This window comes from Alternaria postmessia (assembly GCF_024291825.1).
Source record: "Alternaria postmessia strain BMP 2775 chromosome Unknown scaffold_16, whole genome shotgun sequence".
Taxonomy (NCBI): Eukaryota; Fungi; Ascomycota; class Dothideomycetes; order Pleosporales; family Pleosporaceae; genus Alternaria; species Alternaria postmessia.
The window spans coordinates 267,640-285,839 of record NW_026260089.1 but is presented as its reverse complement, the minus strand read 5'-3'; the positions used below and the strand labels follow the sequence as shown (position 1 = coordinate 285,839).

The 18,200-nt window shown below is 52.7% G+C and overlaps 7 protein-coding genes across 7 annotated transcripts; 2 read left to right on the top strand and 5 right to left on the bottom strand.

The window, feature by feature from the left end:
• Positions 1 to 151: 151 nt before the first annotated feature.
• On the bottom strand, positions 152 to 1,590 carry J4E82_003690 (uncharacterized protein; the record flags this gene model as incomplete). The annotated part of the gene is made up of 3 exons (XM_051729974.1): positions 152 to 554; positions 607 to 933; positions 983 to 1,590. The coding sequence occupies 3 exons, from the start codon at positions 1,588 to 1,590 to the stop codon at positions 152 to 154; spliced, it is 1,338 nt and encodes a 445-aa protein (XP_051590298.1).
• Positions 1,591 to 2,703: 1,113 nt separating this feature from the next.
• Positions 2,704 to 6,346, bottom strand: J4E82_003689 (uncharacterized protein; the record flags this gene model as incomplete). Its single annotated transcript, XM_051729973.1, has 5 exons — positions 2,704 to 2,753; positions 2,804 to 3,038; positions 3,090 to 5,977; positions 6,026 to 6,213; positions 6,273 to 6,346. The coding sequence occupies 5 exons, from the start codon at positions 6,344 to 6,346 to the stop codon at positions 2,704 to 2,706; spliced, it is 3,435 nt and encodes a 1,144-aa protein (XP_051590297.1).
• A 1,395-nt stretch (positions 6,347 to 7,741) lies between these two features.
• Positions 7,742 to 8,332, top strand: J4E82_003688 (uncharacterized protein; the record flags this gene model as incomplete). Its single annotated transcript, XM_051729972.1, has 2 exons — positions 7,742 to 8,127; positions 8,182 to 8,332. The coding sequence occupies 2 exons, from the start codon at positions 7,742 to 7,744 to the stop codon at positions 8,330 to 8,332; spliced, it is 537 nt and encodes a 178-aa protein (XP_051590296.1).
• A 573-nt stretch (positions 8,333 to 8,905) lies between these two features.
• Positions 8,906 to 10,396, bottom strand: J4E82_003687 (uncharacterized protein; the record flags this gene model as incomplete). The annotated part of the gene is made up of 1 exon (XM_051729971.1): positions 8,906 to 10,396. The coding sequence occupies one exon, from the start codon at positions 10,394 to 10,396 to the stop codon at positions 8,906 to 8,908; it is 1,491 nt and encodes a 496-aa protein (XP_051590295.1).
• Positions 10,397 to 13,155: 2,759 nt separating this feature from the next.
• Positions 13,156 to 14,254, bottom strand: J4E82_003686 (uncharacterized protein; the record flags this gene model as incomplete). The annotated part of the gene is made up of 4 exons (XM_051729970.1): positions 13,156 to 13,248; positions 13,302 to 14,049; positions 14,104 to 14,178; positions 14,238 to 14,254. 4 exons carry the CDS (start codon positions 14,252 to 14,254, stop codon positions 13,156 to 13,158), a joined length of 933 nt encoding a protein of 310 aa, XP_051590294.1.
• A 439-nt stretch (positions 14,255 to 14,693) lies between these two features.
• On the top strand, positions 14,694 to 15,863 carry J4E82_003685 (uncharacterized protein; the record flags this gene model as incomplete). The annotated part of the gene is made up of 2 exons (XM_051729969.1): positions 14,694 to 14,795; positions 14,847 to 15,863. 2 exons carry the CDS (start codon positions 14,694 to 14,696, stop codon positions 15,861 to 15,863), a joined length of 1,119 nt encoding a protein of 372 aa, XP_051590293.1.
• Positions 15,864 to 16,286: 423 nt separating this feature from the next.
• Positions 16,287 to 17,934, bottom strand: J4E82_003684 (uncharacterized protein; the record flags this gene model as incomplete). Its single annotated transcript, XM_051729968.1, has 3 exons — positions 16,287 to 17,355; positions 17,592 to 17,737; positions 17,818 to 17,934. The coding sequence occupies 3 exons, from the start codon at positions 17,932 to 17,934 to the stop codon at positions 16,287 to 16,289; spliced, it is 1,332 nt and encodes a 443-aa protein (XP_051590292.1).
• Positions 17,935 to 18,200: the final 266 nt, after the last annotated feature.

Genomic DNA, 18,200 nt, shown 5'->3' with positions numbered 1-18,200 from the left:
GTACATTGGGTATTAAGGCGTCTACCACCAGACATGTACACATTCCCATCGTTCAACGTAAGCCTCGTAAAGCCATGACATGCCGACATTAAATCCACCAGTCATCATGGTATCCAATGAGCGCTGAAATGCAGAGCGTGACAAACGTCCTTCATTTCAACACCAACCTCGCCAGCATAACCCTCAACGCCTCCGCGCCCTCTCTCCCCTCCTGTCCCAGCTCTCTCTCAATAACCCTAACATGCTCATCCGTCTTACTCCTCAGCTCCTCAATAACACCCTTGCTATACTCGAAGCTCCCTTTACTCTCCATATACCTCAACGCGTACCGCTTGACCTCCTCGTCTGTAGTTTTCTGCTTGAGGATATTGATGAGGATCTGGTTGCTTGGATCGGCGCGTATGGCATGGATGACAGGGAAGCTGAATTTGCCTTCTGTGAGGTCTTCGCAGAGGCCCTTGAGAGTTGTGTAGCCGGATGTGGGGGAGAGGTTTAGATGATCGTCTAGGATTTGGAAGAGGAGGCCTATCGTTGATACGAGGGGTGTGCAGTCACTAAAAGATGGGTTAGTTGAGGTGTGGATTGGATTGGGAAAGGACAAGGTACATGTCTGTTTTCGACTCGGCTTGCATGAGCTTAATTGCTAATCGGAATAAGCCGCCAGTCTTGTTTCCGACCATCTCTAGGTAATCTGCCTCACTTGGACAGGTCAGGCTATCTCTCCAGTATAGGTCCATACCCTGTCCGCGGTGCAGGTTCAAAAGCTCTTCGGTGAATATCTCGATGAGTTTCGGGTTGTTCATGGAGAGCAGAAGGGACAGGGCGCGGAAGTAGACGTAATTTGCCGAGTTGATTGTTTGTGGGGTTCCGAAGATGGAGTGAGCGACCGGGATACCGCGGCGGAGGAGAGAGGAGTCTTCTACATCGTCGACACTAGGCAACGTTAGTTGGGGTGGGGTGAGCGTAGAGGATGTATGCCTACAGTAAACTCGCGGTATGTAGCATGCCCACTACTTTTGTGATGATCTCCAGTCTTTCTGATGGCACTTTCAGCCACAGGTTGAAGGCCGCAATACACTGACTCCGTATATCCTTGCCGGGATGCCCATACAGGTAGTCGTACGGCCCCAGTAATATGCGCTCCTTGGCTTCTGTCCACGCGACGCCATTCCCGTAGATGAGCTCCTCGCCTATGTCCTTTGCGTGTTCTGATGGTGGAGAGAGTGGCGTCGGGTAGTTTGTGGTGGCTTCGAGGCTGACGGCTGCTTGGGCATTGTCCATGGGCGAATCCATGTCTGTGTGCTCGGTGCGGGGAGGCGAGTTCAGCTGCGAGGCCATGGTCTGGGGCCAGGGATGTTGTAACGACTGTGGTTGGAAAGGCGCATTCAAAGGGTCTGCAGAGTGGCTCGTCTTGCTTTTCTTGCTCTGGCCCAACCAATCAATCTCGCTCAGGGGACGCAGGACGCTGGTTCTGGAAGGTTGCTTGGCGGCACCCGTGTTCGCGTTCAAGTTGAGGATGCCCGTGGAGCTTGTGCGGGGCGGGATGGCGTTGGGCGAGGCGAAAGGGTGGTTTGGGGAAGTGGCCGGCATGGTGGAGGGAAGCGCGGAGGTGCCGGGCAGTGTTTATAGAAGGCGCACACCGATGCGCAGGCCTCCTCTTTCTTGGTTGACGTGCCTGGCGGGCACACGGCGCCGAGGCTCGTGACAATGCAATGACGGCTGCTGTGAACAGAATGGGTTACCCTCGCAGTGATTACTTCGAGGCTGCAGGATGCGCTGCGAGACGGGGCGGAAAACCGGCGCAGCAAGGTGTCACTTGCTCTGGGATGCCCAGATGCGGAGTCCTCGGGGCGCGTTCTCTTGTCGTCGCTGCTTATGGCGTGGAGCTAAGAGCGAGGTTGAGGGCGACTCTCGGGTAGCAGCTAGAGGCATGCTTGCGGCCCCAAGGCCCTTTTTGCACCTCATCATTATCATACCGAGCTCTCTATCGAATGCACATGTCGAATGCATGGGAATGCATGTATGACGGCAGGCGTCGCTTAACCCCTGCGGATCTGAGCCGCTAACTTGTTACGGCCGAGAGCACCCCATGCGCGACTGTGCACAGCTCAGGGCGAGATCTGACGCCAGCCATCTTGCCCAACACTTTGGATAAATCCATCACAATCGCTGCCACATTATCCTTCTTTGAGCCGGAGATTTAATGCGCCCCTCTCGTTCACCTGCATTTGGAACGGGCGCCACCTAATACAAGCAAAAACGACAGGCACACAGTCCAATAACAGGCACGTAGTCCAATTGTGTTACTGATCTCTATATCTTGCAGTCCGCCTTTCATTGCAATCCGTCCACACTCCAGAAACAGCAAAACTGAGCTGCCTCCAGTGCAGCATTAGATATTATACACAACAACCATGTGTGTTACATGAAGAAGAGAATGAAAGAGCTCCAAGCCTGCCAGATGGCCTCCCCAAACACGATGGGTATGAAAGGAAAATGGGCAAACTAGACAAAATTTAATCGAAAGGATGCAAGGAGAGAGATACAACCCCAGTTTAAAACCATTTTGTATCCAACACAACAAGGGAAAGGTGATGCCTGATGCTGTAGTCGTACGTCGTAACAAAGAAAATTCGAGAGAGGGAAAGGAGAGTGTTGATGCCGTCGAGGCCTAGGGTTGGAGATTGACGTGATAGCGACCGATTACAGCGCTTGGTTGTACGCAAGCCAGGCATCATGTGCCTCCCGGAGGACTAGACAATAGTTAGCACCTGACACAAGGAATTGGAGGACAAAGACCTACTTTGTAGAACCTGAGCTTGCGCCATGTATGTCTCGCATGCGCACTGCAAGGTTCGTCCGTCCATGAAGTCGAGGACTACACTATTGGGAAGTTCTTGTCGATCCTGATCAGGTGGGTATGGCGTGCGGAAGTCGCTGAGGTGAAAGCGCTTCACAATGCCCTTCTCATTGTGTTTCGAAGGACTGAGCACGAGGTTACCTAGGGCGTCAATCTCGACCCATCGGCGTTTCCAGAGCTGCACCAGGTTAGCATGTCTTCGAAAGTTACTATTTATAAATATACTCACCAGAGTGTCCGGGAATTGGATGTTCAGATCGCCAACATGCACAGGTGGCGGCGGCTCCCGCAGTGATGCCAAAGAAGTAGAGCGCATGTCGTTCTCGGGAAGTGTCAAGTTGCTGCTCGAGTTCTTGAAGGACATGGCAGCCATCGAAGAAGACATGCGTTTGAACATCTTGCTGGTGCGAGAATCCTTCTTGTCTTTCTTCTCTTTCTTGTCATCCTTTTTGTCTTCGCCATCATGGCTGTGTACCGACTTGGACTCGCTCATGCGGCGACCGAAGCTCCTCCATGTACTCTCTGACGATGCACGTGAGGGCGCATTGCTAGGCTCGCGTGAGTGTGACGAAGAGGGCGGAGGAGATGCAGGCTCAGGTCTTCCACGAGTAGGGCTCTTGGGGGTGATGGTTGCCTTTTGGTGGTCGATGATGAGTGGGCTTTGGTGGAGATCAAGGGGCGTGCCCTCAGTTGGCATCGCAAGTGTTGGCTTCATGGTTCGCTCATCCCGGACGATGCGGGCAGTGACCTGCACAGACTCTGGCTTTTCGGCTCCTCGCTGTACGTTGTATACTGTCGACTTGATCGGAGCCGATTGTTTCTTTTTGTCAGGCGTCGTTGAAGCAGATGAACTCAAGAACGCAGGACTTCCAAGACGCGTGCTAGACCTCCCGTTGGGTGAGGTCTCGACAGGTGTTGTTGCAAAGAATGAGGATTTACGCTGGGCGAGGGTAGAGCTCTTTGTGCTCAAAGCAGAGCTAGCAAGGCTTACTTGTGAAGCCGACTCTCTGTTAGTCTTGTCTGCAAGCGCTTTGATTCTTTGCGAGATGCCAGAGGAAACGTTGATCTTCGTACGCGCGCTCGTGTCGGATTTTGGCGCAGGAGGCCAACCGCCTGAAACCTTACGGGTGCTCTCTCCAGGTGATAAGCGACTGATACCGTGGTAATTCGAAGAGGCTGATCTGGGAGGTGTTGACAGGTCTGTTGCAGAGGACTTGCGCGGGAAGAAGGGCGTAATCGGAGACTTGGACACCGACATGGGTTTGGCTTGGTGTACTGTAGCGCTTTGGAGCTCTTCCATGAAGGAGTCGTCCGAGAGGTACTCGGTCTCGGAATTGTCGGCGCTGACTTGCAGTGGATCCAATACTGCACGTCGCTTTCCCTTGGTTTCGTACCAACTCTGGTGCTGGGATGAGGGCATAAGCATGGACTCCCTGTTTCGCTTCTTGACCTGGCCATCGTCTTGCTCGAACGCTTCGCTCGAAGGCATGTAAATTGTGGACTCCCGATTCGAGCGGTGCTGCGATGGAGCATCGTTCTCACTTGGCCGCAGGGTATCTCTTTTACTTCCATCCTCATCAAAAGACGGTGCTCGTTCGGTGATGACCGGGGCTTGTGTATGCTCAGGGTGGAGTTCTGCAGATGGTACAGGAGTAGTACTCTCAGGGACTACAGTCGGTGCGCTGTCGATCGATTGCTCTTCATCCAAGGAATCCGGACTGTGTGATTCTTCGTTTTCCTCGGACTTTTGCGACTCTTCCATACCTGCCTCGTCTTCTGAGATGGATGATGGTCGTGTTGAAGGTGCGCCAGAAGAACCATGAGTTTGTGCAGATATTGGTGACGACACCGAAGCAGTGGAGTTCAAGTCGTCTGTCTCGTTCTGACCATCCGCAAACGCCATGCCGGAGTTGCTTGGACGGTTTGAAGGCAGATCATCACCAAGCAGTGTCTCTTTGTCGGCTTCGGGTTCGTCATCTGTCTGTACCGTGGGAGTGCTCTCCTCAGACTCAGTCGCAGGAACGGCAGATTTTGCCGGGTTCTCGTCACCAGCTTCAGTCACAACTTCGGTGTCCTCAGCCTGCGCTTCAGGTTCCAACGCAGCAGCTTCGGCGGCCTTTTCTTTCTTTAGCTGTTGAGCCTGTTGTTGTTTCTTGCGCATCTCGACAGCCTTCATAAGCCTTGTCCTTTCCTGTGTCGTTCCTCCAGACCGAAGGTGACTCTTGTACGCGGACACGGGCATGGACTTGGTGCTGGCTGGGGCTCTCGTTGAGTACATGGACGAAGCAGGAGACAGTGGCATGTCAGGCATCGGAGGGACGTCATGTTGTGGAGGAATAGCAATGGTGGGGAGGGTGCTAGAGGAGTTTGTCTTGGACTCTTTCTTATTAGCAGTCTTTCGTGTTGCAGAGCGCAAGCCTGCGGGAAGCGACGAAACAGGCCTTGCCAGATCTGACGGTGCGCTGCCAGAGGTAGATGGTCTTCGGCCTTCGAGCGATGGTCGCGGTCGTGGTCCGAGTTTGACCTTGGGCTTGGTGTACTGCTCATAGTAGTGCTGGTAAAGCTCGTCGTAGTTTGGCCTGGTGGTTTGTGATGAGCCTCGCGGTTCTGGTCCGTTCTCAAAGAGCGAATCATAGCTCTTGAGCGTGTCCTGGAGGTCGGATAGATCAGTGTCGTCGGGCGTCGTCGGCCCTTCGGTTACCGTCTCCATGGTGACGTGCGAGATCTGTGGTGACAACTTGTGCTCGACAGCCTTCTCTTCCAACATCAACGGGACCGTCTCTGCTTGCGACGCAACTGATCCGCTTCTAATAGGCTCGTCTTCGCTGCCCGTGGCAGGCTCCAGAATGGTGGGGATGTTGGACTTTGCTGTGCCCGGTCGTGCTGCATTGCCTTCTCCGTCGGGCTGGTTTCCCTCCTCTGCGGCCTCTTGTATCCAGCTGAGCTTCTGCTGTCGCGACGATCCGCTAGACGAGGAGCTCGATGGGGCGGCAGTGTGCAGACTGCAGGCGGCGGTAAGGGCGGCATCGCTGAGCTCTTCTGGCGTGGAAATGGACAGGACGATGTCGTGGGGCGCAAACTTCTCGGTGATGTTGATGAAGTGGACACTAACGCGGGCTGTCGAGGGTTAGTGGTGAGGGTGACGGGATTGACGCTTCAACTCACCCTGCAGTAGTCGCGATGTCCCCTCAGGCACGTATTTGACCAGGACCTTGCGCCGACGGTACAGCAGGAGCCCGTACAGCGGAGACTTTTCCTCGTACTGGGCGACGGCAGCGCGCGCCTCACCGGCTCCCCCAGTTCCCCGTGTCAGGACTTGAACGCCATCCCTTGACGTGTACCTGAGCAGGAACCTTTACCCCAAGCATTAGCACGTGGTCCGCGATGGAAGAAGAAATTGGGCATGTCTTACCAACCACCAGCCTCGGCGAGCGCACCCTGGTACGCCTGTGTTACCTCGACATTGTCCAGGCCGTTCAGCGACATGATGGTGCAAGTCGGCCAGGAAGAGACGCTTCGCGGTGCAGACTCTCAAAGCCGTGCGTGTCGTCGTCTGCGAGGAGACGGCGTTGTCGTCGCGGGTGCAGTCGACGAGCGTGATTCCAGGAGGTCAAAGCGAAGTAGGGGTCATGAATTCAAATCAGGGATCCGTCGAGTATCAGAGGCGGATAACCGGCCATTGGGGCAGCGCTGTGCGTCGAGGCAAATGGACGCTTCAGGAACATGTACCGTTGCAATCCGCCTAGCACCCTCAAAAGCTTAAGCTGAGAGGGAGGATGGGTGAAGGCGACTGACGAAGAGCGTGGAGACCTGAAACACGAAGCGACGGCAACCCCTGTTAACTACAGTACGCGCAGCCCGGGAGCTGGCCAGGGCTATATCTCCGCACCAGCACAGAGCGCCTGATTCACCGACATAAACGGCTCCCGCACTCATCATATGACATCCCACAAGAATGCGTTTGCGTTTTTCTTTTTCTTCAGCAACACGTCGTCGTACAGGCGCGTACTTGGGCTCCACGGGTGCTGTCACCAGAGCCATGCGGCAGTCCACGCATTGATGTCTAGGCAGTCCACGCATTAACGCAGGCACAATGCACCAGGCCGCCGATAGTCCTGAGGCGTCCCAGGTCACAGCCAGTGCGATGAGATCAATCCCATGGACGCACCCGCTATGACAGCCATCCATTGCTTCTGCCGCCGGTAACCCGCCGACAACAAGGCGGGGGAAAAAGAAGCAAACAGTTGTTCAGGTGCAACTTTGCTGAACCCAGCAGCAGATCGCACTCTTCTGTCGGCATCCCCCTGGCTAAATACGAACGCGATGGCATCTCGCAGCTATTTTAGTCACTCCAGATTCTTGCAACAAGCCATCCCAGTATACACACGCTTACCTCGCACCACCATCACTTGTTGGGGCCGGTGGGAACTTGCCGGAACTTGTTAAAAGACACAAGACTCATGCATACAGTATAAACAAGCTTCGTCCGTTGTTTACTTCAAAACATGGTACGCGTCGGGACTAAGAAAAAAGCTAGAAATGGTCCGTCGGACAGCTCGACTACTACTGTCCGACTGCCCCGCTATCCCCTTGCAGCTTGCAGCAACACCATGCAGGTTGTTGGTCATGGCCACCGAGCCTGCACTGCATCGCTGATCGGTCGGTAGCGGCCGCAGCAAGAAAGAGTTTGAATAGCAAGCAAATGTTCTACAAGTCTTCCGCTTCTCCATCAACACTCGACCAACGTCAACTTTTCGAATAGTTTCAGTACCCAGCTAGCCCGAAGATTCCGGTTCCAAACTAAACGCATCGCGAAAAGCAATTAACGGCTCTCCCGAACACACGCTAAATCCGACTCGTCACTTTGCCTCAACCTCGACAATGACATCACTCCCAGCTGCTAGCACACTCCCCCATGCCTCCGAATCCGAACTCACAAGCGTTCTAGACCTACTCTTTGAGCCATCGCCTCCCCTCCGCGAGATCACTTTCCCCGTGCTGAGGTCTGCCACTTTCCCCAGTTATGACATCTTGATTACCGCTGTCAATGCGCAACTCGCTGCGCTGGCCAAGTCAACTGATGAAAGCGATGTGAAGAAGCTTTCTGAGATACTCTGCTCGCATCCGAGGTTGGGCGAGAAGAAAGTAGACAGCGAGCAGAGCCGGAAAGAACAGGCGCAATTGCAGGCAGGTGCAGAGGAAGAGAAAGAGAAATTGGCAAGTCTGAACAAGGAATACGAAGAGAAGTTTCCGGGTTTGAGATATGTGTATGTGAAATCTCCCTTGAGCTCACGGTTGATAATTTACTGACGGTTATGTAGTGTCTTCGTCAATGGCCGTCCGCGACCTGAAATCATGGAGAATATTCGCTCTCGTATCGACCGTGGCGATATCAGAGCTGAGCGTCAAGAGGCCATTCAGGCCATGTGTGATATAGCTCTTGACCGAGCATCGAAGCTGCAGAAAGCGTAGATTGTACTCTTCGAGAAGAGGAACGGATTTTGCTATGATGACTCTAACCAAGCTCCGGTTTAAGTTGAGGTAGCACTATAAAGGTGCATCGATCACGTTCAGAGCTTCTGCAGCAGTATTGAACTACAATGTTGATCTTTCATTGAAAGACGTGTTTTAACTATATGCCACATGGTACATGCTTCTTCCTGAATTGTTTTACAAAGCGAGATTGGACGTGTACATTTCGACGCGATAAATGCAAAATATTGCTACGAGAATACACCCATACGCCAAAATGCTCGTTTATAAAACCGTACCGAATGCCGATCGTTCCCAGTGTGGTGGTACAGAGAACCGCTCCTTCCTTTTTTTGCCTGTCCTTTTTGCGTTCCTGATACTCCGCGCTTTTGATTGTTAATCGTACAAGTACATACTGATGGCAGTAAGACCACATGGGTCATTTTCGTTCCAGATATCCATTGAGGATGAGCTTCCTTTTCTCAAAACCGATTGCATGTGGGTTTTGTGAGACTTTCTGTTGTCATGATATACGACACATCTAGTAGATACACAAAATGGCCATAGCACCACTCATGATCCGAAACGCATGAACATCAAGTTCCTCTGCCGTCTGCGCTCTTGTTCCACATCGTTGGTATGGACAGATCCGCCTGCTTCTGTCGAATGTGTGTCCGGGTGGTTCCATGCTGATGGGTTTTGTGCTGTCATGGATGCGTCGAGTGCACTAAGATTCGGCGACTTCGGTATCGGTGGGAAATTTGGTGAGGCTGGAGCAGCTAATGATGAGAAATTCGGGGATATCGATGCCGTCGCGGTCGACGAGGCGAAGTTTGGTGACGTCGATGCAAGAGAGAAATTTGGTGACATTGGTACTGTTGTTGGTATGAAATTAGGAGAAGCCGGCATGGTTGGTGATGCAGACGTGAAATTCGGAGAAGTGGCCGCTGTAGTGGTCACCGCAAGCATCTCTGGGGACACAGATTTAGTCAGCTTGCGTGGACGGTGATCAGGCGACATGGCAAACGAATCCGTTCTTTTGGGTGCAACCAAGCATGTTGCAAACAAGGCAGAGACGTCTGGCGATGTTGACATAAGTGTAGGACTTGGGCTACCCGGTGTAGATACCCTCGGCCATATGGCATCCGCGCCGTCGTCTACCTGGTCGTAATCTCCGAATACTGATTCTGAGTGATCCAACCCGATAAGATCGGAAAACATGGTTGCATTCGTAGTGCCGGTGTGTGAAGTGGTAGACGAGCCGGCGGTGACGACAGATGGCGAGAAAGGCACGTCATCATCATTATCGTCGTCGTAAGGGTTTGGTATTGGCTCGTCTTCGTCGTCGAGATGAGCATACGGGTCGAACGAATCTCCATCGCCATCAAAAGCATCATAATTCGAGATTCCAAGTGGCGATGGCGGCATAGGTAGGTAGTCTCGGCGTGATGTCGTATCTCTCGCGGAGTGAGACCATGCTTCATTTGGCGAGCGGAAGACGGCAGCCTCATCAGGGGAGTCCCTTGTTGTTGGTGAAGACGAGGTAGGCGAAGGACTTCTTGATGAGGGCGGAGAGTTTGTAGGCGATCCAGAGACTACAAAGTGGCCCCCAGTCCTCACAGCAGCACTGGGTGGTACTGACGGATCTCGCGACAATACTGGTCTGGTGTAAGTGTCAACACTGCCATGGTTGAACTCCAGCCTCGCTAATTCAAGTTGTGCTTGTTCTCTCTCTTGCTCGACTGGTACACGACCACATCCGCTCTGTGCTTCTTTGGTCAGAATCAATCGTCTGCGTACCCCATTCAGGATGGCGGCCTTCCTGAGCAGGTTCCGCCCAAGTGCCTTCTGCTTGGCCCATACTGCAATCTTGGAGCTGCCGCGATCCACAATGTTGGTTGCTGGAAAAGAGAATTGTGGCGATAACCGAGAAGTGATAAGGAATAATCGAAGTCGTCGTTTCTTCTTCTGTACACACGAATGTTCGCCGTCGATATCAGCCACCGCTCGGGTGCGCTTCTTGGATCCACGTAGTGGTTGGCGAGGCAGAAAGGTGAGGTTCATAGTGGACCGTGAAAGGATATTGAAGTGCAAAGTTGATCCTTCAATAGGAAGTAAATTCTCGAATCGTCGAGTGTGTGGCGTGGGATACTCAGCAGCGCCAGGCATCATCCTCCGTTGCCCAACCTCATGCACTGTCTTCGGAAGATGGAGCTGATGATGCGAACCGGCATTCTCGCACACCAGTATTGATCTAGCAGTGGCGAGGTTTGGTGATGCTAGTCCAAACTGTCGAGGAGGTGATTTGCCGTGCGGATGCAGCGCAACATTCACATATGGATGTGGATCCAGCGACACTGTGCTAGGGAAGGGCGGATCTTAGCTTGGGTGCAAAGCGTCCAATATCGAGGTCGGGACCTGTCACGAGACACCGCTGAGAGCCCAAGACGATATCGGATATGGCATACGCGTGACACACGTTGCGATGTTGACTGTAATATCGAACGAAGAAATGACTCGCCAGCGAGGCGCTGTCGATGTCAGGGAAAGTAAGCAGTCGGCGACAATGGAAATGGTATTCTGTCTGGTGCAGAGAGGGGCTAATAATATCGCTAGAGAGACTGCAGGAAAGAGCGGATGACCCAGCGCTATGGGCAAGATGCGGAGAACCCCAGTAGCCATCTGCCACACTACCGCTAGTGGAATCACCACTTCGATATCTTACTGGACAACGTGAGAAGGCATTCGCAAGCCACTGGGTCCAGACACGCACTCTATGGATTGACCACATAAGATTCTGCCTCGACATCGGTCAAGGTTGTGTTCGTGAGGCTGCAGCATTGAACTCGGAGGCGAAAGCGGACATTTTTTCGTGTTTGAGAGAAGAGGCGCACACGAGCAGACGAGGAGGAGATGGGCGCTGATCGGAGAAGGTCTCCAGAGATGCTTTCATCATGGCCAAACTTGATTCGAAGTGAGGCTTCAAGCTTCAGGGGTTCCCGTCTCCAGAACCCTGTCGCTCTTCCTCAAGAGACGCAGATCAGCCCAGGCCACAAATCCTTCACTGCAGCCAACGACAGCAACACCATGCTTTTGCCATCGAGGATGAAGAGCTTGCAAACATGTCATCATTCTCAGCACGAAGAGTCAGGCTGACCCTGTCAAACGCAAGCAGATGACAGCGCCCCGCGGGTACAGCAAACGCAACCACCAAATGATGACAGTTCTGATCTCCAAATCATAGCCTGACAGGGTCTAGAGCACCGACGATCCAAGAACCCTGAGGTTGTGCTACCAGTCGGCTCCCCTCGACCTCAAGCTGCACGACATAGGCGTAAGATCGCCCAATAGCGGGGCACATTGCTTCATTCTCTCCATCACGAATATGTCTGGATCTCTGAGCGACATTTTCAAACAGCACCCCGTAAAACCCGATCCTCGGCGGTAACAACGTCTGCAACAGACGGGCTGTGTGTCGCTTCCCTCAAAGTCGATCGCCGTTCTGCAAACATCTAAATCGCCTCCAAGACACGTACCTTGATCCGCGGAGAAGACATTTCGCCTTTGCGGACCACGGCGCACTGCGGACGACAGCGCAATACTTGCTGTCGTGCTCACACTCTGCTCGTCTGTTTGTGTAACAAACTTACGTTTCCTGCTCTCCAATCCCGCACTCCAACCATGCACTCCAGCTTACGCTGCATTTGCTGCAGCATCTCCTGCACTCCGCACTGTTGCGCAACCACGCATCCTCACCTCATTCGCTCAGCATCATCGTCAAACTGCAAGTAGTCACGAGCCCTAACCTCGTCAGAATCAAAATCTACTCTCCAACTCGCGCATCGGCGGCTTCCACACTCGCCTTGTCGTTTACGAGAAAGGCAGGCGCCGGCTTTGTGTGCGTAAACAGGGGCACTCAACTCGGCTCCTCGTCCGAAAATTGACGCAACGCATGACGACCCAACTGCATTCGTAGCGCCATGCATGAGGATGAGGCTCAGTGTGCGTTGGAAAAAAACTCATTCTTTACCGACAAAAAGCAATACGATGAATCAAATGAGCGCCACGTACACAGTCATGTCACGACTGCAAACTTGGTTTGTGTCAGGCACCGATGACAAGCTCTTTGACATCACATTCCTTTAGATTATGATTCGTCGGAGAAGTTTTCCAATACAGTTGGCGAGTGGGTCAAGATCTTAGTATACGATCACGCTCATGGCCCGAGAGGGCATTCCCGTCCCGCTCTTGGCAGCTATCCAGGTATCTCCTGAACGGTGAAGAATACAGCCCAAAAAAGGTAATTCGGGCGAAGAAGATATGTTGTGTTCGTAAAGAGGATAACGGAAAAGAACTCCAACACGCTACTCATTCCTACGAGGATGGACCGATTTGCATACCAAGATTTCATCTGACTACAAGTCAGCCGACCGATTCGTGTCACGAACAATTGGCCAATGGCTTTTACTTGTCGATTGGCTACCAAGTCAGCATCAGCCATATCTGCTCCTTCAACTGCTTCTCTCCCAAGATGACCAACTGTCGCGGAAGAATGCAAATCGGAAGAGTTGGTGATGCGAGGGATATTCTCATATTCAAAATATACAGTGGTCACCTGCTAGCTGGTATTGGTGTCAGTATCTATCCAACTCTTCTTCTCAACAGTCTCGACTTTTGTACAAAGTGTTCCGCCATCATCTCGCGGTTAGTCCTACGAGTCGCATTGAACCATGTTGTCTCGTAAAGTCTCATACGCCGTATCTGACGCCGGGCATGTATAGGCAATGTGTGCGTCTAGCCTACAGCCGCCAAGCAGTCTCTACTCACATGTTCGCTTTGGTCTCTGCGGGCAGTATCCGGTCTTCTACCAAACGCATGAGCTTGATGGTTTGTTCAGCGAGTGTAAGAGTCAGGATCTACTCGATGGTTAGCAATAGTTCGCTTGTCTTGTCTAGTTGTGCCATCATACCGTATGTGGCAGAATACGCGCCAGATGGGCAAAGTAGCCCTTGTACAGAGCGAAAATACCCTCTGTCTTGACTGTTCGGCTCAAGCAGTCGAATGCCGATGTGTATAGGTTGCCGGTCTGGTTGTACATTCGCGACATGATTGTGTCTGGAGGATGCATGACACAGCATACGACGAAGCCGCTCGCGGTACTGCTAGCAATATGCAGCGGCATTCCCTCTTCCATACCCAGATGTTTTACCAGCCTCCTCTTGGCGAAGAAGTATGTGGGAAGTTGTACAGAGCTGCCGAAACCTGTGCGGACCATGGCTGGCCCTACACCTCTGTACAGGCCCTTGATGCCCTCGGCGCTGTATATTTGTCGCATACCGTCGATGGCGTTTTTGTATTTATGTTGTGTGCCGACGGGCAGGAAGGGTGAGTAAGATTGTAGGCGCGTCTTTACGAGGAAGAATGGAGAGCCGGCTGCTGCACCCAGAATGCCAGATGAAGCACCTGCAAAGAGGTTGATGCCAAAGGATTGTACGGCCGCGTCGCTGTAGACGACGTTGGTGAGGGTCTTGCGAATGGGTTCGTAGAAGCCTAATCGGCAGCCGTTCAAGGTCATCTGGTAGATGTAGGCACACCCAAGCCCCCGTAGCAATCCTCTTGGTCCTTCATTCTTCAAGATGACGTTCACACCGTGGAAGACACCTCTGTATAACCGCGGCGCGTCGGTCTTCGCTTTAAGCTCGCCTTGTAGTTGTAAACTGGGCGATCGTCAACGAATTGGTTGCGCAGGCGTTTCGAGAGAGAAAGCGCACCGGATTTTGACGGTCTCGAAGCCGTGGGTTACTGTGACTGCACCGCATGCTGCTATGCCGCCGGCGATGAAGGAGCTGTTCGGGAGGCATTAGTATACAGCATATGGTGTGGGGACCTGGAGATGAGCACCTACCCAAGAGTTGTAGACATTGTGAAGCTCTATGCGACTACGGCGCGAGCTGGTCGGAAAAGTGCCCGGGTACGGGAGATGTATTCGACTGTGACTATGACGTGTGTGACGGCGCAACCATGGATTGAAGAAGACTGGGGTATGTAGGGATTAGGAGCACAGGTGAAAGCAGGCGCACTCTGGCCTGGTAGACGGATTGCGGTCAAATTGGCAATGCTGGGGAATGGTGAAAGTGAATAATCGAGGACCCGTTCCGGTTTCGGATCGGGATCAGCAGCTACGTAAGACGGCCTGGACCCACTTCTTTCCATTTGTTGCAACTCTTCAGCGCATTCCGCCGGCTCTAGTTGTCCCACGTCGCGTCGCGTGTAGTCCATTTGCACCCGCGCTGATTCGCTCACTGGGCAGGTGGAGATGAATGCACTTGTTGCAGCACACGACTAGGAGACCAACACTGCCATGGCTGGGTCAGCGACGCCCGGCGGAGGCCCTCCTCCACCGCCTGCAGGGCCGCCGACACAGAAAGTCAGCGACGTCATAACAAGCTTCCGGCCTCAGAGGGTGAGACCAAGACACAGGTGCACATGTCCGCAGTATACTGACACTTGCCAGCGCTTCAAATCTGGCGGCCAGGGCACCGCCGTCACCTCGCTCGACTTTGACGACTCGGGCGAGCTAGCCATTGTCGCACGCGACGACGACACGCTCCAGATCTACAATTGCAAAGAAGGCAAGCACGCCAAGGAGCTCAAGAGCCAGAAGTACGGCGTGCATCTGGCGCGCTTCAGTCACCATGCGCAGAGCATAATCTATGCCAGTACAAAGGTCGACGACACCATCCGCTTCCTCTCCACACACGACAACTCGTACATCCGCTACTTCAAGGGCCACAGCGACACCGTCACCTCCATCGCCCTGTGTCCGTCCAAGGACGATTTCATAAGCTGCTCAAAGGACAACACGGTGCGCCTGTGGAATCTGCAATCGCCAAACTATGTAGGTCTGCTTAACCTCCATGGACCCTACCTTGCTGCCTACGATCCTTCTGCCACCGTCATTGCCATCGCCTCACCACCTACACAAAACGTCCTCCTCTACGATATGCGCAACTACGACAAGCCGCCCTTTGCAACATTCGACATCCTCGACATGGAGCAGCGCTTCATGGGAGGCCAGAAGGTCGACTGGACCAAGATTGAGTTCACCAATGACGGCAAGAGTTTGATCATTGCGACAAACGGAAGCGGCCACTTCGTCCTCGACGCCTTCTCAGGTGACTTGACACATTTCTGCTACCGCAAAACTGGCTCCTCGGGGCGTCTCCCACCCAGCGCCTCCACTACAAATACCACGGGCGCCAAGCCCGATGGTCATACTCCGGCAAATGGACAGGGCGATGTGTGCCTTACGCCAGATGGCAAGTTCCTGATTGGAGGCAGTGGAGAAGATGGCCTCCTAGTCTGGGACATTTCCAAGCCACCAACGCCAAATAATATGCTTGAGCCTATGGAGAAGCTTCCAGGACAGGGCAAGAGCGCTGTTGTCGGTTACAATCCGAGGACCAACCTGCTGGCGACTGCGGATAAGGATCTATATCTTTGGCAGCCGGATCCCGATCTCATGATCTGAAAGAAAAAAGGGTCCCAGTTCGTTATAAAGAATGAAGCATGGCTGGATATAAGCTTGGGCAACAAGAGAAGCAAGGATAGGATAGGCACGTTGCCTGACCAAGGAGCAAAACATGAGACACCCATGCGCCCCTCCGCCCATTTCTCGCCTAAGAAAATCGAGAGAGCAAACATGTGTACTCAAACATGTGTAGTCTGCAAGTCGACTACAATGTACAATAAACCGGGGGAGATACTGAAATGCGAACGGGTGACCGAAAGAGTAAACTTGGTCACAGACAATGATTGTGTAGCGAACATGGTCGAACAATCTACGTTTTACCCAAAGACGGGTACTCTTCTTACTACGTCTGCCCAAATCATGTACCAATCGAGTATTTGCATCATAGTGACAGAATGCCCTATTACTTTTAGGTCGATCCCTTCATTCATCGTCCTCCCAACCCTGAGGCAACCATCCGATAGGCTTGGGTTTCCACATGCCCAGCATCTTGGTTGGCCCCTTGACCTTCTTCTTGACCACATCCTCTTTGCCTTCATTTTCTCTAACCGGTAAGGCCCGCTCAATGCTCTCGACTTGAGCATCGACATCCATCTTCTCACCAGTTCCATCCGCCCTAGCAGCATCAAGCACTGCTCGCCATGATTTCTCATTCGATACACTTCCCTCCTCCAGTAACTTGTCAGCCAGTTTCAAATTCCAAAATGTAGGATCCGAGAAACAGTGACTAAGAGTCAGTGCCACAACATCATTCTTCGCGGTTTGTCTCAAGGCTGCCCAGTCCTTTGACGTGAGGAGATGTAGTGCCCATTCATGCAGACCCTCCCGAACAGGATCCATCTCCGGGTGCACCATTTCTCTTGACGGAGCATTCATGAAACCTGTAAGATGCGCAGCCAGTCCCGCAAAGTTCAAGACGCTGTTGCAGAAAGCGCGTAACAAAGGTGTCCAGATGATAAATGCGCCAGACATGGTACTGCCCAACTTTTTATCCGTGGGTAATATCATCTTTCCTTGCACTAGTAGCTCTAGTAGCGCGCGTTGCGTGTGCGAAGAAGGTGTCGTCGTAGCATTAGGAGCAAAACGAAGATTGTATGTGGACAGAGCTGTTTCGGCAGCTTTGGTGTCGTCTTTCTTCCTATTCTTGATCTCACTTTTCCGCTCTTTGACATATGCTTTGAGGATACTCTGGAGTTTCTCTCGCACCGCTTCCCTGCTCTGGACACCGAGTTCTTCATCTTCTTCTGCCGCGACGAGTGCACTGCCGGTCTTGAATGCATGGTCCAGTTGGATCCAGTACCACTCCCAGAGCCACTCGAGCGACTCGGTAGCAGCCCGCTTTAGCTCTGCGAGGGAAGGGAGGTGCCGGTGGACGATGCGGTGGCGGGTTTCCAGGAGGGTAATGGGGAGTTGAAGGGATTTCCCTGGGGGAAACCATGAGGGGCGGTCGCGGGTCAAGTCGATTTGCGTATCTGCTATGCCGGTTACGAACCTATTGGGAGTTAGAAAGAAGGTGTGAACAGTGCTTCATAAGACAGAAGTGATAATGGGATTGACATGGACTTGACAAAAACGTAGAGAGAAGAGATGATTCGAAAATCGGACGAATTGGAGAGAAGAACAGAATACATGCAGAATCTAGAGACACATTGAACACGCCCATATCCAGGACAGAGAGACAGTTGGGGAGTGGGATGTTCTTTAGATCACAACATTCGACAAACCTACCTTGATATCGCAGTAGCATACAGCAGCCGCAGTGCGTTGTGTTGCAAACCGCCCCGTGCATCTTGAAGCACTACATCCACAATGTCTGCTGTCGAGTCTAGCAGCAGTGGCAATCCATCAGGTTTCCGTAGTCGCCAAGCAAACACCTACCTCTCATCAGCACACTGTGGCTGTGGACCTCAGAAAAAGTACTCCCTGTAGGTCGTGTGATTCCATCTTAGCTTGCCTTGTTAACTGCTTTCTCTTTCCTACTAGTTTCTGGACTGTACAGGTCCTGGCGCAGCTGAAGCAGCTCCTGACTATCGCGCCACGCCGTGACAGCAAATCGTGTATGCGGTTCCATATTTAGCACTCGAGTAGTCGCGCAGCTGGACGCGTTTGTGCAGTCGACAGCTTCAAAGTCTGCGATTGGCTAGCCGATACGTTGCAGATGGAGGCACGTGAACGCGTGTTGGCCATCACTAAAAGGAAATTTGCTCAGTCTTCCAGGTGTGCATATCGATAAGCGCTACGAGTTTGACCACCACTTTTCGAATCGAGCCAATGACGCAAGGACCACCCGGCAAAACCATGGAAGTCCTTTTTCTTTTCAAGGCTGAGAACTCAATC